General features: G+C 41.5%; 2 protein-coding genes across 3 annotated transcripts in view; one reads left to right on the top strand and one right to left on the bottom strand.

Moving 5' to 3' along the window:
• LHFPL6 (LHFPL tetraspan subfamily member 6) overlaps positions 1-17,893 on the bottom strand; it is a 256,550-nt gene extending 238,657 nt beyond the window's left edge. The window contains exons 1-2 of the mRNA XM_003934397.4: positions 17,515-17,893; positions 15,466-16,025 (exon numbers count right to left, since the gene is read on the bottom strand). Coding sequence (XP_003934446.1) covers positions 15,466-15,850 — 385 coding nt within the window. The 5' untranslated portion in view covers positions 15,851-16,025; positions 17,515-17,893. The remainder of the gene's footprint in view (positions 1-15,465; positions 16,026-17,514) is intronic.
• A 78-nt stretch (positions 17,894-17,971) lies between these two features.
• The window catches only part of COG6 (component of oligomeric golgi complex 6), a 142,398-nt gene continuing 141,834 nt past the window's right edge, over positions 17,972-18,535 (top strand). Inside the window, exon 1 of one of the 2 annotated variants that reach the window (XM_074387813.1) lies at positions 17,972-18,074. The gene's annotated coding sequence lies outside the window, so the exon portion shown is untranslated. Of the gene's footprint in view, positions 18,229-18,535 lie in introns of both variants that reach the window. The other variant, XM_010344945.3, reaches the window with a different exon arrangement.

Genomic DNA, 18,535 nt, shown 5'->3' with positions numbered 1-18,535 from the left:
GTATCTTCTTTCCCCCTTTTTGTTAACTTTTGAAGAACTGTATATATATATATATATATATATATATATATATATATATATAAAAGAAAATGCTGGCTCCTTATATAAACAGAGATATAAAATTACTGAGATATTCATTCATCCATCTATTTATCTAAAATATTCATTGTGACAGCCAGGCTTGACTCTACTTCGGAAACGTCTTCAAAATCCTTTTCTCTCTATTCCCACAGCTTACTATCACTGGCCAACCTTGCTATAACAAGCCTGTAACTGCTTTCCTGCTTTTAGTGTTCCCCAAACCAATCTGCTCCTCACTGCTACTAGACTATATAGTTCCTAGGTCAGTTGCACCCACAGCCACTCAAAAGCTTCAATTTAATTAAGTACAGAACACTCAGCTTTGGGCCAGGCACGGTGGTTCATGCCTGTAATCCTAGCACTTTAGGAGGCTGAGGTGGGTGGATCACCTGAAGTCAGGAGTTCGAGACCAGCCTGGCCAACACAGCAAAACCCTGTCTTTACTAAAAATACAAAAATTATCCAGGCATGGTGGCATGTGCTTGTAATCCCAGCTACTCAGGAGGCTGAGACCGGAGAATTGCTTAAACCCAGGGGGCACAGGGTGCAGTGAGCAGAGATGGTACCACTTCGCTCCAGCCTGGGCAACAAGAGTGAAACTCTGTCTCAAAATAAAAGTCTTCAGCTTGGAATATAAATAGGGGCCTCCATAACCTGACTCCATCTGTCCTCTCCACGTTAGTCCCTATCACATCATTCTCACTCCATACCTTGTAGTAAATCCGTTACCATTCCCTGAACTCCAGTCAGATCTCTTTACAATTCCTTGGCTTTGAGGACTTGGTGTTCCCCTGCCTGAAGGCTGACAAGGCCAGCACCAGACCCAAGTCAACCAGCATCTCTGCTATGATGCTCTCCCACATACGATGTCACTCCTGCCCTGCACACCTGCAGCATTTTGTTCAGATGCCAGTGGATCCTGGATATTCCTAGATTAAACATCTGTGATTGTGGTCTAGTCACCGAAAACCCTAGAAGTTCATAGCAGGACATAATCCTCCATACTGCCTTGGCGGCAGTATGAATTTGAATTATGTCTTGTGTTTCACCCAGGGTCCAGCCAGGGAGGCTAAAACTATCCTAGATATTTCAAGCACAGAGAATTTTGTACAAGAAATTGATTCTTCAGATGATGGAAAAGATGAAACGCCAAACAGGAGCTAAAGAGGCAAGCCAGAAAGTAGCATCAACAGAAAACTACTGCCGTTCATTAGAGCGGAGTGATATTGAGAGAAGATGGCATTACCAGCGATGAGACGGCTGGGCTGCCTGACTAGGGGAGGATTATGCCGTGATTTTCTGATGGGAGCTGGGACTATGAAGGGCAGGGCTTTCTAGCAGGAGAGAACCATGCCCACAAGACTGCCCAAGGAAGAGCAAGAGAAGGAGAAATACCCTGGATCCTCCCAGTCTCCTTTTGTCTTCCAAAAGTGCTTCCCACTGGCCGGATATCCAGCTGCCAGATGGTAAGCCTTCCAGGAAATGTAGTCCTTCTGATTTACAGCCAAGCAGGGAAAGAGCCGGATGGAAAATGAGTGGCACACAGTATGTGAGGCTCCTGAGCCACTCATGAGGCTGCTGAGTGAGCCTCACCAGTTGATCAATGTCTGAGCAAAACACACAAGTGTGTGCGTTACTTACCGTGAGTCCTTGGACTGTAATTATACCTCACCTGTTGGTTTCCTCTATAAGACTGTGAGCTCAGCAATAGGAGGAACCCAACTTTCATCCCAACATGTAGCACATTATCTGACACAGAGTAGGCACTCGATAAGTAAATGCCTTTAATCACCAGTCTCCTGGATTTACAACATACTTGGTATTTCCCAAAGTTTGTTTTGCTGACCATGAATTCAAAGAGATGTTAATGCATACTACAGGTAAATAGGGCCCTGCTATTCCAAATAAGTTTGTGAAACAAAGTATTAAATAAACTTAAGCTGGTTTGTTTATTGCAGAATTATTCAGAGCTTTTAAAATGTGCTTGAAGAGTAAACTGTAGTATGACAGAGCATCATTTCAACATACATGACGACCAAATACTTTTTCCAAAGAGCTAACACAGGCCAGATGCAGTGGTTCATCCCCGCAATCACAGCACTTTGGGAGGCTTAGACAGGCAGATCACAAGGTCAGGAGTTTGAGACCATCCTGGCCAACATGATAAAACCCCATCTCTACTAACAATACAAAAATTAGCTGGGCGTGGTGGCACATGTCTGTAATCCCAGCTACTCAGGAGGCTGAGGCAGAAGAATCACTTGAACCAGGGAGTTGGAGGTTGCAGTGAGCCGAGATTGTGCCACTGCATTCCAGCCTGGCAACAGAGTGAGACTATGTCTTTAAAAAAAAAAAAAAAGAACTAACATTATGTAGGAATCTCAGTTCTAAGGGGACATTGCCTCAATAACTTCACACTCATAGCATTACTTTCTTTCATCTTTGAAATATTCCCATGAAGTACAGAAGAATAAGATCATACCTTGTAGATACAAGTGTCACTAATAAATAATTAAAACTAAAGAACACATCGAGTATTAATTGGATATATAAGGTGTCATTTACTATCCTAGTTACTGCCAGGCAAGAATAAAAATATAAGTGTTAGTTCCTACCCTACCTGAAGAGATAAGAAGAACAGAGGACCATAAAATAAAACTGTCTTTCTTATCCAACAATATTTTTACACATGCTAGTACATCAAGATACCTGGTGCTGTTTGATTATTAAAAATCTGAGACCCGTGGAGGGTAATTATTTACTGAAGTGATAAGCATGTCAGCTCTGGAGCTTACATTACAATTTGAGTTTCATGAATTCTAAGAGCAAATCACCAACTGGAATGACATCTATAAGATAGAGAAAAAAAATTTTTTTGAAACAGAGTCTCACAGTGTCATTCAGCCTGGAGTGCAGTGGCACAATCTCAACTCACTGCAACCTCCATCTCCTGGGTTCAAGCAATTCTCCTGCTTCAGCCTCATGAGTAGCTGGGATTCTAAGTGTATGCTACCACACCTGGCTTATTTTTGTATTTTCAGTAGAGACAAGGTTTCACCATGTTGGTCAGGCTGGTCTCAAATTCCTGACTTCATAATCTGCCCACCTTGGCCTCCCAAAGTGCTGGGATTAAAAGCATGAGCCACTGTGCACAGCCCAGATAAAGAGATCCCTAATAATAACTCAAAAATATTAATGACCAGAACTAGGCAATGTATCCAACCCCATGAGCCTCTAAAAATGACCATTTAAAAATCTCTGAGAAATCTCTAGACTTTTTATTAGGATACAGCTATTTGTTTCTATATTTTATTGATCCATATAGATAAAGTAGGACATTATCCTTCATTTTTAAAGAGAGACACAAAGCCTTTGGTTTCGTTATTTAAGAAACGTGTCCTTTGGAATATTATCGTTAACCTTAACAAAGAATTATTACACAGGCTTCCAACAATGGGTGCTTACACTAGAAAATTTAGCCAGCTCGTGATCTTCTGTTAAATAATTTTAAAAGACAGTATGCTTGCTTTAGTCAGATATTTTGGCATTCTCCCCAAATGGCCTCTCTACTACACATTACATTATTAATATTAACCTGTAGTATAATTTTTGAATATTGGCAAAATGTTGCTATATTTTATTACAAGTATTTCTACATACCAGAAGCATAACCTGAGGGCTGAAGAGACAATAAAAATATTCTCTTATGTTCAGACTTATTCATGGGAATCAAAAATTCTGAATTCTGAATATTATATGAAGTAGAAATTTAATCAACATTTTTAATGTACAGTGACAGTATTCGTAGCTCAGTCAGTAACTAATGGAATAACTTTGGGTTTCATGCTCTAAAACTCAGTGTTCTCATCTGTTAGAGAAAAAAAAAATTAATCACCTGCTTCACTGAGGTGAAGTGAAAACGAAATATGTCCCACAGATCAAGGGTCCCTTCAGGGTGCAGGACCAGAATAAATTAGGAAAATCCTGAATCCTATATTCCTCCCCATTTTATCTAGGAGACAGGCAATATGCATCAACACACCAAAGGCTCTGTGAAGTTCTGCTGCAGTGAATCTACTAACTTTCCAAAACCAAGTGCTTCTCAAATTCACTTGTCCCTAAAACTGTTTTTTCTTTCTTTTTTTTTTTTAAATTGCACTGTAGGTTCTGGGGTACATGTGCAGATCATGTAGGATTGTTGCATAGGTACATACATGGCAATGCGGTTTGCTGCCTCCATCTCCCCGTCACCTATATCTGGCATTTCTCCCCACGTTACCCATCCCCAGCCTCCCCACTCCCCGCTGTCCATCCCGTAGCCCCCTGCCAACAGACCCCAGCATGTGATGCTCCCCTCCCTGTGTCAATGTGTTCTCATTGTTCAATACCTGCCTGTAAGTGAGAACATGTGGTGTTTGATTTTCTGGTCTGGTGTCAGTTTGCTGAGAATGATGGTTTCCAGGTTCATCCATGTCCCTGCAAAGGACACAGACTCATCATTTTCTATGGCTGCATAGTATTTCATGGTATATATATGTCACTTTTTCCTTGTCCAGACTATCACTGATGGGCATTTTGGTTGGTTCCAGGTCTTTGGTATTGTAAACAGTGCCACAATGAACATACATGTGCATGCGTCTTTATAATAGAATGATTTATAATCCTTTGGGTATGTACCCAGTAATGGGATTGCTGGGTCAAATGGAATTTCTATTTCTAGATCCTTGAGGAAGTGCCACACTGTCTTCCATAATGGTTGAACTAATTTACACTCCCACCAACAGTGTAAAAGTGTTCCTATTTCTCCACATCCTCTCCAGCATCTGTTATCTACAGATTTTTTAATGAACACCATTCTAACTGGCATGAGATGGTATCCCAATGAGGTTTTGATGTGCATTTCTCTAATGACCAGTGATGATGAGCATTTGTTCATATGTTTGTTGGCATCATATATGTCTTCTTTTGAAAAGCATCTGTTCATATCCTTCACCCACTTTTGAATGGGTTTGTTTGTTTTTTTCTTGTAAATCTGTTTTAGTTCTTTGTAGATTCTGGATATTAGCCCTTTGTCAGGTGGGTAGATTGCCAAAGTGTTTTCCCATTCTGTTGGTTGCCAGTTCACTCTAATGATTGTTTCTTTTGCTGTGCAGAAGCTCTGGAGTTTAATTAGGTCCCATTTGTCTATTTTGGCTTTTGTTGCCAATGTTTTTGGTGTTTTAGTCATGAAGTCCTTGCCTATGCCTATGTCCTGAACTGTATTGCCTAAGTTTTCTTATAGGGTTTTTATGGTGTTAGGCCTTATGTTTAAGTCTTTAATCCATCTAGAGTTAATTTTAGTGTAAAGTGTCAGGAAGGGTTCCAGTTTCTGCTTTCTGCACATGGCTAGCCAGTTTTCCCAACACCATTTATAAAACGGAATCCTTTCTCCCTTGCTTGTTTTTGTCAGGTTTGTCAAAGATCAGATGGTTGTAGATATGTTGTGTTGCCTCCGAGGCCTCTGTTCTGTTCTATTGGTCAATATCTCTGCTTTGGTACCAGTAGCATCTGTTTTGATTACCGTAGCCTTGTAGTATAGTTTGAAGTCAGGTAGTGTGATGCCTCCAGCTTTGTTCTTTTTGCTTAGGATTGTCTTGGCTATGCAGGCTCGCTTTTGGTTTCATGTGACGTTTAAGGTAGTTTTTTCCATTTCTGTGAAGAAGGTCATTGGTAGCTTGATGGGGATAGCATTGAATCTGTAAATTACTCTGGGTAGTATGGCCATTTTCCCAATATTGATTCTTCCTAACGTGAGCATGGAATGTTTCTCCATCTGTTTGTGTCCTCCCTTATTTCCTTGAGCAGTGGTTTGTGGTTCTCCTTGAAGAGGTCCTTTACATCCTTTGTTAAATGTATTCTTGGGTATTTTATTCTCCTTGTAGCAATCGTGAATGGGAGTTCACTCTTGATTTGGCTCTCTGTTACTCTGTCATTGGTGTATAGGAATGCTTGTGATTTCTGCACATTGATTTTGTATCCTGAGACTTTGCTGAAGTTGCTTATCAGTTTCAGAAGATTTTCAGCTGAGACAATGGGGTCTTCTAAATATATAATAATATCATCTGCAAATAGAGACGATCTGACTTCCTCCTTTTCTTGCTGAATGCTCTGGCTAGAACTTCCAACACTATATTGAATAGGAGTGGTGAGAGGGGGCATCCTTGTCTATTGCCAGATTTCAAAGGGAATGCTTTCAGTTTTTGCCCATTCAGTATGATACTGGCTGTGGGTTTGTTGTAAATAGCTTTTATTGTTTTGAGATACATTCCATTGATACCTAGTTTATTGAGTTTTTAGCATAAAGCGCTGTTGAATTTTGTCAAAGGCCTTCTCTGCATCCATTTAATAATCATGTGATTTTTGTCTTTGGTTCTGTTTATGTGGTGAATTACATTTATAGACTTGTGTATGTTGAACCAGCCTTGCATCCCTGGAACGAAGATTATTTGATCCTGATGGATAAGCTTTTTGATGTGCTGTTGCTATCAGTTTGCCAGTATTTTATTGAAGATTTTTGCATCTATGTTCATTATGGATATTGGCCTGAAGTTTTCTTTTTTTGTTGAGTCTCTGCCGGGTTTTGGTATCAGGATGATGTTCGTCTCGTAAAAGGATTTGGGAAGGATTCCCTTTTTGTATTGTTTGGAATAGTTTCAGAAGAAATTGTACCAGCTTCTCTTTGTACATCTGGCAGAATTCGGCTGTGAACCCGTCTGGACCTGGACTTTTTTTGGTTGGTAGGCTATTCATTGCTGCCTCAACTCAGCCCTTGTTTTGGTCTATTCAAGGTTTCAACTTCTTCCTGGTTTAGGCTAGGGAGGGTGCAAGTGTCCAGGAATTTATCCATGTCTTCCAGGTTTACTGGTTTATGTGCATAGAGTTGTTTGTAGTAATCTCTGATGATAGTTTGTATTTCTCTGGAATTGGTGGTGATATCTTATCGTTTTTTGTTGCATCTATTTGATTCTTCTCTCTTTTTTATTTATCTGGCTAATGGTCTATTTTGCTGATCTTTTCAAAAAACAGCTCCTGGATTTATTGATTTTTTGAAGGGTGTTTTGTGTCTCTATCTCCTTCAGTTCTGCTCTGATCTTAGTTACTTCTTGTCTTCTGTTAGCTTTTGAGTTTTGTTTTGTTTTTTTGGTTTTTTTTTTTTTTTTTATCTTACTCTTCTAGTTCTTTTAATTTTGATGACAGGGTGTTGATTTTAGATCTTTTCTTGCTTCTTATGTGGGCATTTATTGCTATAAATTTCCCTCTAGACACTGTTTTAAATGTGTTCCATAGGATCTAGTATGTTGTGTCTTCATTCTCATTGGTTTCGAAGAACATCTTTATTTCTGTCTTCATTTCCTTGTTTATCTAGTTGACATTCAGGAGCCAGTTATTCAATGTCCATGAAGTTGTGTGGTTCTGAGTTCCTAAAACCATTTTTCTTTTTCCTAGTAACACCTATTGGTACACCCAGAAATTAATGTTCCTCAGAACTCACTTGAGGCTAATGCTTCAAAGGAGCCACAAGATCAATTCTTGTGTCATTCAAGAATAAAAGTTTTGAGTAGCTGTTTTTATTCTTTCTGATTATAACCAACACCCACAATAAGCCAAGCTGGAAAGTTCAAATACAGAGCATTTAACAGTGATGACTTTGTGTGGAGTACAAATTGTATGCATCTCATGATACTTATATAGAATGACATAAAGATCTTTTGAGTGTGGTTTTTGAATTATTTTGGTGGAAATGCTTATGAATTCACATTCCTTAGCTGGTTTCCTTTGTGACTAACAACTTGTTTTCACAAGACAGGTCAACAATTTGCATTTCAGTCTATCAGTTAGTGAGGCTAACTAAATCATACTGACCATGGCCTCAGGGGTATCTGGCTATGGCTGTGTTTGCTGGTGGAAACTAAGGGAAGTAAGTTAAAAATCAAATGACTCTCTAAGAAAGACTCTACCCCACCTAACGTAAATGGAGAACTGAACCATGTCAAAAACTAATCTAAATAATTCTACGGAAAAAAAAGTTGCATAGCTGCTAATAATAAGTTCAGGTGTAATGGAAAACTCTACATCCCACTATTTTAAGACTTATTATTATCACTATTTTTACTTCAAAAATACAATGTTAAGAAGTAAAAAGCAGTAACTCAAAACAGGGAAAAAGTGAGTAAATATGGCAAAAAAGAAACTAGATCTGAGCCCACTCTAACAGAACATGTAGCAGCAACATCACCTTGCTGCAGGATGAAGGAGGAAACACATAGCACTGGGAATGATGGTGGGTTTGCAATTTGCAGCTGGAGTCATACATCAAAATACAGTCCTCATCTAAGTATAGTATGGAAAATATTGCATTCTTTTTTATGAGTATATATACAAGGCTAACCATCACCTAAGTGTAAGGTCTTTTAGGCTGACTGACAGCACCATGGACTACGCCATGGTAACCTCTGTGACCTGCACATACACTCAGATGAGTTCCTGGAACTAGAAAGTCTGAAGTAACTGGAAAACCACAAAAGGAAAAGAAATGACCAACCCCTGCAGCACCTAATTAACTTTGAGACATTCTTTTATTGTTCCTTATACCTGCCTCAACTGATAAGGCAATTAGACTTTGTAACTGACTTTGGTCAATGTTGTGACTCCAGAACCTACGACCCCCACTTCCATCTTGCAAAAGTTGCCCTGAACTGTAACTTCTGTAACTTTCCACTGCCTACCCCAAACCTATAAAACCAACCCTATCCCTTCACCCTCCGCTGACTCTCTTCAGACTCAGCCCTCCCACACCTGGGTGAATAAACAGCCATGTTGCTCACACAAAGCCTGTTTAGGGGGTCTCTTCATTCAGAGCACCTGTTTTAACACTAAGGTCAGCAAGCAATATAAAAGCAAAACCGACATTAAACTCATCTGATCCTACACCAATTCTGATGTTCTGCAGCACATTATTCACCCACAAAATGACCACTACAGAGGTAATGATGATTCACTCTAAGCTTAACAGTTGGGTAAGTCTACACCCCAATACTAGTACAATATGAGGTTTTAAGCAAATAAAATTAGTTTGTGTTTCTCCAGATATGGTCTGTGAACCATCTGTGTCTAGAATACCTGCGGAGTTTGTTCAAAGTGTTCCCTGGCCCCACCCAGACCTTCCCAGCAGTCTCTCTGGGGCTAGACCTTGGACTTCCCACATGGAATAAGCTCTCTGGTGAGTTTTAAGCCTGCTAGAGAGCTAAATGAATATTGTATTAAGGCTGGATGCAGTAGCTCACACCTGTCATCCCAGCACTTTGGGAGTCTGAGGTGGGCAGATCACCTAAAGTCAGGAGTTCAAGACCAGCCTGGCCAACAAGGTGAAACCCTGTCTCTACTAAAAATACAAAAGTTAGCTGTGCATGGTGGCAGGTCCCTGTAATCCCAGCTACTAGGGAGGCTGAGGCTGGTGAATCACTTGAACCCAAGTGGAGGAGATTGCCATGAGCTGAGGTCACATCATTGCACACTAGCCTGGGCAACAAGAGCAAAACTCCATCTAAAAAAAAAAAAAAAAAAAAAAAGAAAAAAAAAAGGAATAAATTCTGATATGGAGAACTTAGAAGCTTCATAGGAAAGCAACGAAATAATAAAAATCAAAATAATAAAAATCTTTCTTATGTTAAAGCTTAGAAAGCAAGATTTTTTAGAAAAAAAAATATGTAAAAAAGTAAACTGGTGACCATGACAATTTGGAAACATCATTTAAAAGCATTATGAGATACAACCATATAAAATTTTGTGTTCTCTATATTGTAAAATATTTTTTCATTCTTTAGCATTCTTGCCTTTAACAAATCCAGACCTTAGGGTTCATGTTCTCTCTGGTGCTCAGTCAGCTGTCTGGTATATAGTATATCTCCCTTTCTTTCCTTTTTTTTTTTTTTTTTTTTTTTTTTTTTTTTTTTTGAGGTAGAGTCTTGCTCTGTCACCCAGGCTGGAGTGCAGTGGCTCAATCTTGGCTCACTACAACCTTGGGTCTCTAGGTTCAAGTGATGCTCATGCCTCATCTTCTAGAGTAGGTGGAACTCCAGGCACATGCCACCATGTCTACCTAAGTTTTGCATTTTTAGTGGACAGGGTTTTGTCATGTTGCCCAGGCTGGTCTCAAGCTCCCGACCTCAGATGACCTGCCTGCCTTGGCATCCCAAAGTGCTGGGATTACAGGCATGAGCCACTGTGCCCAGCAGGCATCTCCGTTTCACTCCTTCCTGGCTGGCAAAGCCCCATTCCCACTGTTTCACCACATAGGCCTCCACCTCAAGCTTGCTCCTTTATATTACCAGTGTTCATGGTTGTCATGAAAGGCATGATCTATGGCCCTAGGAAGTATGACCACTGACCAAGAGTTTATCACCTTCTTCCCCAAAGATGCTGAAGACCAGAAGATCTTTTCATTAGTCAAAGCTGATTCAAGTGCCATTCTACCTAGCAGGAGAAATTCAGAAGGACTGGCTCCTAGGGTGCCCTTCTGGCCTAATCTTCTGTGTTTCCAAGATATACATGCCGGTACAGAGTTGGCCAAGGGCTGGCTGTCTGGGACCATCTATATCAGGTGTCCCCAAACTACGGCCCGTGGGCTGCATGCAGCCCACTGAGGTCATTTATCCGGCGCCCCCGCCGCACTTCAGGAAGGGGTATCTCTTTCATTGGTGGTCAGTGAGAGGAGCACAGTATGTGGCGGCCCTCCAGTGGTCTGAGGGACAGTGAACTGGCCCCGTGTGTAAAAAGTTTGGGGACGCCTGATCTATGTGGTCTATGGTATGGTCTTCATCTCTTTCAGTTCACAACTTCTTACTGAAAATCCACTGCATGCAAACTTCAGAAGTTGTATTAAGGCTTTATTTTGAATTCTCCTTATATAAAATCTTGTGTCTGGTATAAGAAAACGGTAAATAAAATTGTGTATATAATGCATATATTATAACATGTACACATATGTATGTATCTAATATGTATTGAGAGAGAATTCCAGGCAATTTGTTATGACAAGAACTAAGAGAAATGGAACAAGAATGTGCTAAATCAACAGTAAACTACAGAGGTAGAGCTCCTTTATGGTACAATTTTAGAGAGGATTATAGCAAATCATGATGCAACTACACTTTAACTCAGTTCTGAAAGTAAGCCAGAAGTTGCATTTTCTTAAATAGGATATGGTTAACTTAGAAAATGGTTCTCAAACTGGGGTCTCTAAACCAGCAGCATCAGCATCACCTGAGAAAGTGTTAGATGTGCAAACTACCAGGTACCCCAGCAAATCTACTGACTTAGAAATTCTGGGCAGGCCTCAACAATCCGTGTTTTAAAAAGTACTGCAGGTGATTCCAATGCAAACTAGAGTTTAGAAACTGCTGGCTTAAAATTCAAGACAACTCACCTGGACCTTCTATCATAGGTTAGAGTGAGCCAAATAAAACAAGAGTATTATAGTAATCTATAAGGTGTAATTAAAAAAAAAAAAAAATGTGCCCTTCCTGCTTCCCCAAGTGGCCTAAGAAGTCCCTGCATTTCTTAAAATTAGAGCAACTGCTTTCAGTTAAAACACTATCACAGACAGCCACTATGCCCATTAATGTGCCAACACTCATTATTTAGCTATTACTCAGCTGTCACTTGGCAGAGAGTTTGGATATAAAGAAAAGCATAACATGGCATATCATATGGCAGGTCAGATTTACAGTAAAGCAAGGGAAGGAGAGCCCCAAGCATCTCCCTCAAGGCATGAAAGGCCCAGGTGAAACTCTACAGTAAGGAGACTATGAAAAGGCAATGATGCTTTCACAACGCAGGCAAGGGATGCTCAAAGAAACATTCTGACATTACTGTCTTCAGCAGTGCTTAATTATCCATTAGTTGAGATGATCTCCTCCGGCTTCTTAAACAGAACAGTGTCTAAGCTGGAAAGGTAATGGTTTGCTGCTGATTAGCATTCCACACACATTTCACATGTATATATGACTAATGTTCAAACTAAACATGGAATAATATAAATCCGGGACTCTCCTTGGTACTTCCTCATTAGTGCACCAGCAGTTTGCTAAGATGAAATGTATGCGTTCAGATTCTGACATTTGCAAGCACCACCTGACAGAACTTACAAATACACTTAATATGTCTTTACAATGTTCTTACATGTATCATTTACAGAGCATGTAAATCTTACTAATACGTGCATCAAAAAGTTTGTTACTTATTTTTTAAAATTCTGTTAAAATCCTTAATGACAAAAATGGCATTTGAAAGCACAAAATTTTATATTCAACAATCAAAAACTTTAAAGCCTGTATTTTCTCCCAGCACCCTTACCACACTATATACATGTTAACATTTTTATTTTACATTGTATTTCCCAAAGCCTTTCTATACGCCTTTTAAAAAATCAGTTGAGGGTAAAACTCAACCCACACTAGTTCTTTAAAGTTAGGACATAAACATACCTTATAATATGAAATGGAGATAGTAGCAATTAAAATTTCTGTACAGGTTACCACAGGAAAAGTGATAGTCATTGACTCCTTGAGGGATTCCAACTTTAGGTAGAAAATACCCATGTACAGCAGCCCAATTTTACACAGCTCCATCAGTTGACAGCTGACATTTTAACCTCACAGCAAAAAGATTCAGAATTAAGTCTGACATTTTGTCCTTTAACTTGTTCCAAAGTACTGCAGGGGTTTTACTGCCTGATGTTACACCATATGTGCAAACTCTAGACACAGCAGGCAGGGTTAAGCAGGATGCCTCTGTATTTTGCCATTGTCCTGCTTCCTGTTGTTTCTGGAGCAACCTAACTTTAGCTAAACATAACTCTCCTGGGCATATCAATTTTAGCAGAAGAATCTGCCTCATAGCAAAGTTCCCTGTAAGTTGATTACATTTCTGAAGCATGGCAGTCTATGAGATTCATAGAACTTACTGCTTTGGCATCCTGCAGAGTCTTTATGAAACTCAACTCATCACAGAAAAAATTTATTAAAATAAAACAAGTTCTTGTGAATAAAAACCTAAACAATTATGAAATGAACAACCTAGGGAATTCTTTTTGAAGCTTTTTCTTTTCTTTTCTTTTTTTTTTTTTTTTTTTTTTTTGGTCATCTGGTCTCCCATTAAATAACAGTGATAAACAGCAGATTCTTTAAACCCTTCTCCATAGTTCAAGTTATTTTTTAATTCTAAATTTACTGTTATCTTTGGTAATGGGTATGTTTACTTGTGCTCTCAAGAGGTGAGATTCTGAAAAGCCCTCTTAGATTTTATATCCAGAATTGTTTTTGCCAGTATAAGAAACATTTTTGATAAATGAGAGAATACTAGCTGCTACTAACAAATTATTCTCTTAGCTTGATGTCAGAAACTCTTACCAAGCCAGAGTTCATGAAAAGTACAAAGAAAAAAAAAACGGTTCTTTAAAAATATATACATATAACTTCCCCAATTGTCTGTCCTTTTGCGTATTCTGTAAAGGAGAACATTTAGCTCTATATAATTCAAAAAAAATCTATACATAGCTTAGAGAGGGAACCATAAATCTCATGGGTCTCAGATTCACTTCCTGTTGCCTTCCTTCATTACACATTTAAAGATAATCAATAAAAACTGATTTCTCTTTGTAAGCATTTTCCTGTTCTGCCAGAAATCATAGCAGGCCCTGCCCTAAAATGAAGAAAAAATGTAAAGTAATATCTACCATAAGAGGAGAAAATGAAACTGCCTAAGCGTTTTTCCTGAGCCAAGTGAAACACAAACAGCAGACCAAGTTTATTCTTACAGAAAAGAATCTTAAATTCTCTTGGCATTCATTCTATTCTGAAAATCTGTGATAGAAACAAGTTTTCAAACTCTGAACTTACATTTCCACTTTCAATGACAACTGATTTAGGTTTCCTAAGAGTTTTAGCTACATACCTGTGTAAATATACATATCACATGCAAGGTTTTTGCCAGTGTTCAACATCAAAGCTGTCAAGAGAGGACAGATAGGTCCCCCACACTGCCTCCCTGGAGGGATGAAGGTGCAAACCCAATGGGGAAAAAAAAACCAAACCAACCAAATGAGATCACAATTACATCAGTAAGGAAAGAATGGACAATTCTACCTCATTTCAAAACAAAACTTTCTATGTCACTTCAAAACACAAAACTTTGCCACTTGCATTTTCAGCACAAGAACTAAACTTTACTTAAAACATCACTTGAAAGTTTTATATTAATAATCTGAAATAATCCATTGGGGTTCTCTCATATAGGGAGACTGTCTCACAACTATTCATTTTTAATTTGTTTTTCTTCTTCTAGATTCTTCACAAAAGACTGTAAGAAAACACCAAATGGGAGAGTAACAGACCTTTACTTTGTAATGAAGTTCCAAATACATTGTATAAGTTTTCCAGGCTTCCTATTTCCTTTCACTCTGCACTATCTATGGAGGTTGTCATATTTCACCAGGGTGGACTGTAAATCAGACAAGTTCAGCCAGTCAGGTTGAAGAATGGAGGTGAAAAGCACAGCGGAAAATACATAAAGTACAATTAAAACCATATGACCAGAGATATTGAAGCAATACTTGCTGGAGGAAATCCAAGTAAAAATCAAACCTTTTCTGGTGTTACTGAAACTATCCAGTCCGTCTGGGACTAGTACACATCATTTGTTAAATATTCCTTTTTTTTTTTTTTTTCCAAACTCTGCAAGAGCACCCACGAAAGTTAAACCTAACGAGATAATTAAGCTGATAGCTACCTTTGTAGAACAGTTAGGTTCACAGTTGTTATATAAAACTAATCTCTCATTTAAAATGGTTACCACTTACTTAGATATACAGCTTAAGATTGGGCAAGAATAAATTTTGCATCCACCAAAGTGTATTAGAGGTTCATGATAACCATGGTGGATCAAAACCCTTTTCCACTTTTCTGTTAAATCTTTACCTCTAAAGACCCAAGGATATTAAGACAAAGATAACCTAATTGCCTATTATTGATCATAAAGAACGAGAAGCTATGAAATCCAAACTGCCTCCCCTACTACACTAAAAACAACCTAGATGCTAGTGTTTTCACATAGGTAGCACTTAGCAGGACAGTGATGTGTATGTACAGAAATTAAGGACTCTTGAAGTTGTAAAGCAATTCTGACAATAATCTTGACTTTGGCAAACTATCAGCAAAGCCATTCCAAATCTATTTCTCTTATGCATTCCAGACGTCAATTATAATAATCTCAGTAGACAACTGAAACATAATTTTTAATATTGCTTTGGGATTCCAGTAAACAACTCAAGCTCAGCAAGTCACTTACCCCCAAGAAACTGAATTCCTCCAGCCACTCTTCCCACCGTCCTGGAGATGAGCTCGGAAACGCAGCAACCCATGAGGGCTGTGAGTGCCACCAGAAGGAGGAGACCACAACCCAGGCCGGTCACAATGGTGCAGATCCTCCATTCTGCGCTGGGGATGCCCTGGAAGGAGGCATAGCGCCCACATTCCTCCACCATCACCATCATCTGCCGACTCTCATCATGCACAGGATAGGAGCACCTCCGGAAGGTACCAAAGGACACAGGCTTGCCCAGCTGTGATCCCCAGAGCCAGTAAGGCATAAAGAACCCCACGCAGGAGGTGGCAGCACAAAGAAAAGAGAGCAAAGCCCAGATTACTCCCGTACAAGTCAGGCTGGATGCCATCTCTCACCAGACAGGGCAATGAGGACCCCCAAGTAAATGTTCAGGGACTGCAGGAGTGAATGAAGGTGTGAAATCACCAGGGACCCAGAGGTAATCCACAGTTCCGTAACGCAGAATAGATCTTCAGTCTTACTGGGCATCAACTTGCCATCCTGTGTACTAAAGATGATGGTCCCTGATAAAACAACGGGAAACATTAAAAGTTAAAGGCATTGAGAGAGGTGATAACACTGTCTCAGCTAGTCTACAATCTTCAGTTAATAAACATTCAGACTTGCCTCAACACTTTAAAAGTGGGAAGAACTAATTCTCCTTATGAGCTTCTCCATAACTCAATTTTTGTCAAACCAGCTCAAAGCTTTTTCATATCTTTACCTCCTATAAATGTTCCCAAATTAACTGATAGCTATTTTACTTAAGGAAATGCCTGATTTTTATTTGACAGGCCAATGAATTCATTCTATATATTATATACTCACATTAAAAGTAATGTAGTATTTTCACTGGCAATAAACAATTAAAATAAAATGAACCATGCCATGGTTTCTTTTCTTTTTGGCTTGCAAGTTCGTGCTCATAGTTTTTTGCAACTTTTCTGTGTGTCTTTAAGGGTACATTAACTCCCTGCATGAGCCAAACAAAATAATTAGGATAATTTTTCACAATTGCAGAGTACCATAAATTTAACAAACATTGTGGTCTGCGGAGGCACATACAGTACAGAGCTATTACCAGACACTCTTTGTACTCATTCAGCAGCGTTTCAGAATTTCTTTAGTCTTAACATCATCTAGTGTAAAAGAATGCCTGTGCATGACATTTTGGGTCTGCAATTTTGATTCATCGATTGGAATCATTTCTCCCATTGAATGACTGTCTAATCCGAACAGCAAACCATACTTCCCAGTATTCTACATCAAAGCCCAGTCATCCAAATGGTTCCAGAGGCATTTACTTCCACCCCAGCCTTTTAAAGAGTTCCTTAACCATTTCTTGCATTTTCTGTAAAGACGTGAATACAGAAGCACACAACCCATCCACCCTAGAGATCCACCTCCAGGACTCCTAACTCCAGCTTTCAGGGTCCACAGCAAATTCCCCCATTTCTTGTGGCCCCTACCCTCTTTAACCACTGCCCGTTTTCAGTTCTAGATGTCACTCAAAACGGAGGTCCAGTCACCACTTTTTTTTTTTTTTTTTTTTTTTTTTTAATCTTGTCAAGTGCAGTCAGTGGCTGAAGTTGATCTATCTGGGCCACGAGACTGGGGAAGAGCAGTAGGGGGTGGCATGGGGCGGGGGACCCCCATTTCCAACTGCGGTGAGGCGCCCTGGCCAAGACAAGCCCATATTTAGCCCCCTGCCACTGCCTCCCCGAGCCACCCCACCTATGGAGACACACAATGATCCCTCCATTCTAAAAGGGAGCAGGAGGCATTTTCCAGCCGGCTCTGGGCGAAGGGAGGGGATAAGGATGGGAAGGCAGCACCCCCCGGAGGCAGACGCCGAGAGCGGACGCGGCCAGCAGGGAGAGCCGACGGATCCGCCGAGCTCAGGAAGTCCGGAGCCCGGGCGGGCGCAGCCCAACTCCGGCTCCGGGGCAGAGAGGGAGCCCGGGATAGAGCAGCGGAGCCCACGCCCACGGGGCAGCCGAGCGCTTCACTTACATGGCTGGCGGGCGGCGGCCACCTTCCCTCCCGCGTCCCGGGCGCGCACACAACTTGCCGTCCTTCCCGGGCGGGAACATCCACGGCAGACCAGACCGTCCTGCCCTTCTTCGCCTCGGTCCCTAACCGCCGCAGAGCCCGACCTGGAGGAGCAGGGGTCGGCAGGAGGCGGAGGGTCTCCAGGAGCGGGGCTGGCACCCGCGGAGACCCGCACTCAGGCCGCGCGCGGGCGCCGGGAACCGCGCGCAGAGCCGCGGAGCTCCTTTTGGCAGGCGCGGCACGCAGCGCCTCCTCCCCTCCGCGGCCCGGCCCTCCTCCTGCTCCAGTCCCCTCCCCTCGCGCCCCGGGGAACTCCGGCTGACAGACCCGGGACGCGACGGGACGTTCCTGGAGCGCCGGGCGGGGAGGGGGCGCGCCCCGCCGTCCGCGCGGGTCCAGGCCCACCCCCGGGGGCGGCTTCCGCGGCTCCTCCCCTCGCCTCGAGCCCGCTCGCGCCCAGTCTCCCTGCGTCTCATTCAAAGCTGAGAGTGGGGGAGACAGACGGACGGAGCAGTGTGGGAGTTAAGTTGCTGGTCTTCCTGGGCGACGCCGAGGGGCCACGGAGGAGCACACGCGTTCCCTGCTGGCTTTGCTGGGCTTCCTGTTCGGGTTTTAAGCTCCAGTTTTCCTGCCGCCTTTGGAAGAAGCCGTAGACGGGAAGGAGGGCCTTGAAGAGTGAGTGAAGTGGCCCTTTTGAGCTTTCAGGAAGCTCTTGAGAAGTGGTCAGTTGGGAAGGCGGTGAATGAGGCGGTCGTGGACGTGGCCATTAGAGCACAGCAGAGGCCTAAGGGTCGGGTATAGCATGGGAGCAGAGGCCTTTCCAGACGAGCCGGGGAGAAGGCAGGGTAGGACCTCGAGCGAGCATCGCCCAAGAGATACCCTCTTTCAAAGGGCTCTCTCCTCTCTTGCTCGGGACTCTCTCGCTCTTTCTCTCTCTCTCCCTCCTCCCCGCCTTGCTGTCCCTTCACTTTCTCTCTCCCTG

This window comes from Saimiri boliviensis, chromosome 16, assembly GCF_048565385.1.
Source record: "Saimiri boliviensis isolate mSaiBol1 chromosome 16, mSaiBol1.pri, whole genome shotgun sequence".
NCBI lineage: Eukaryota > Metazoa > Chordata > Mammalia > Primates > Cebidae > Saimiri > Saimiri boliviensis.
Note: the sequence above shows the minus strand (reverse complement) of the source record. Positions and strands in the feature narration are given on the sequence as shown.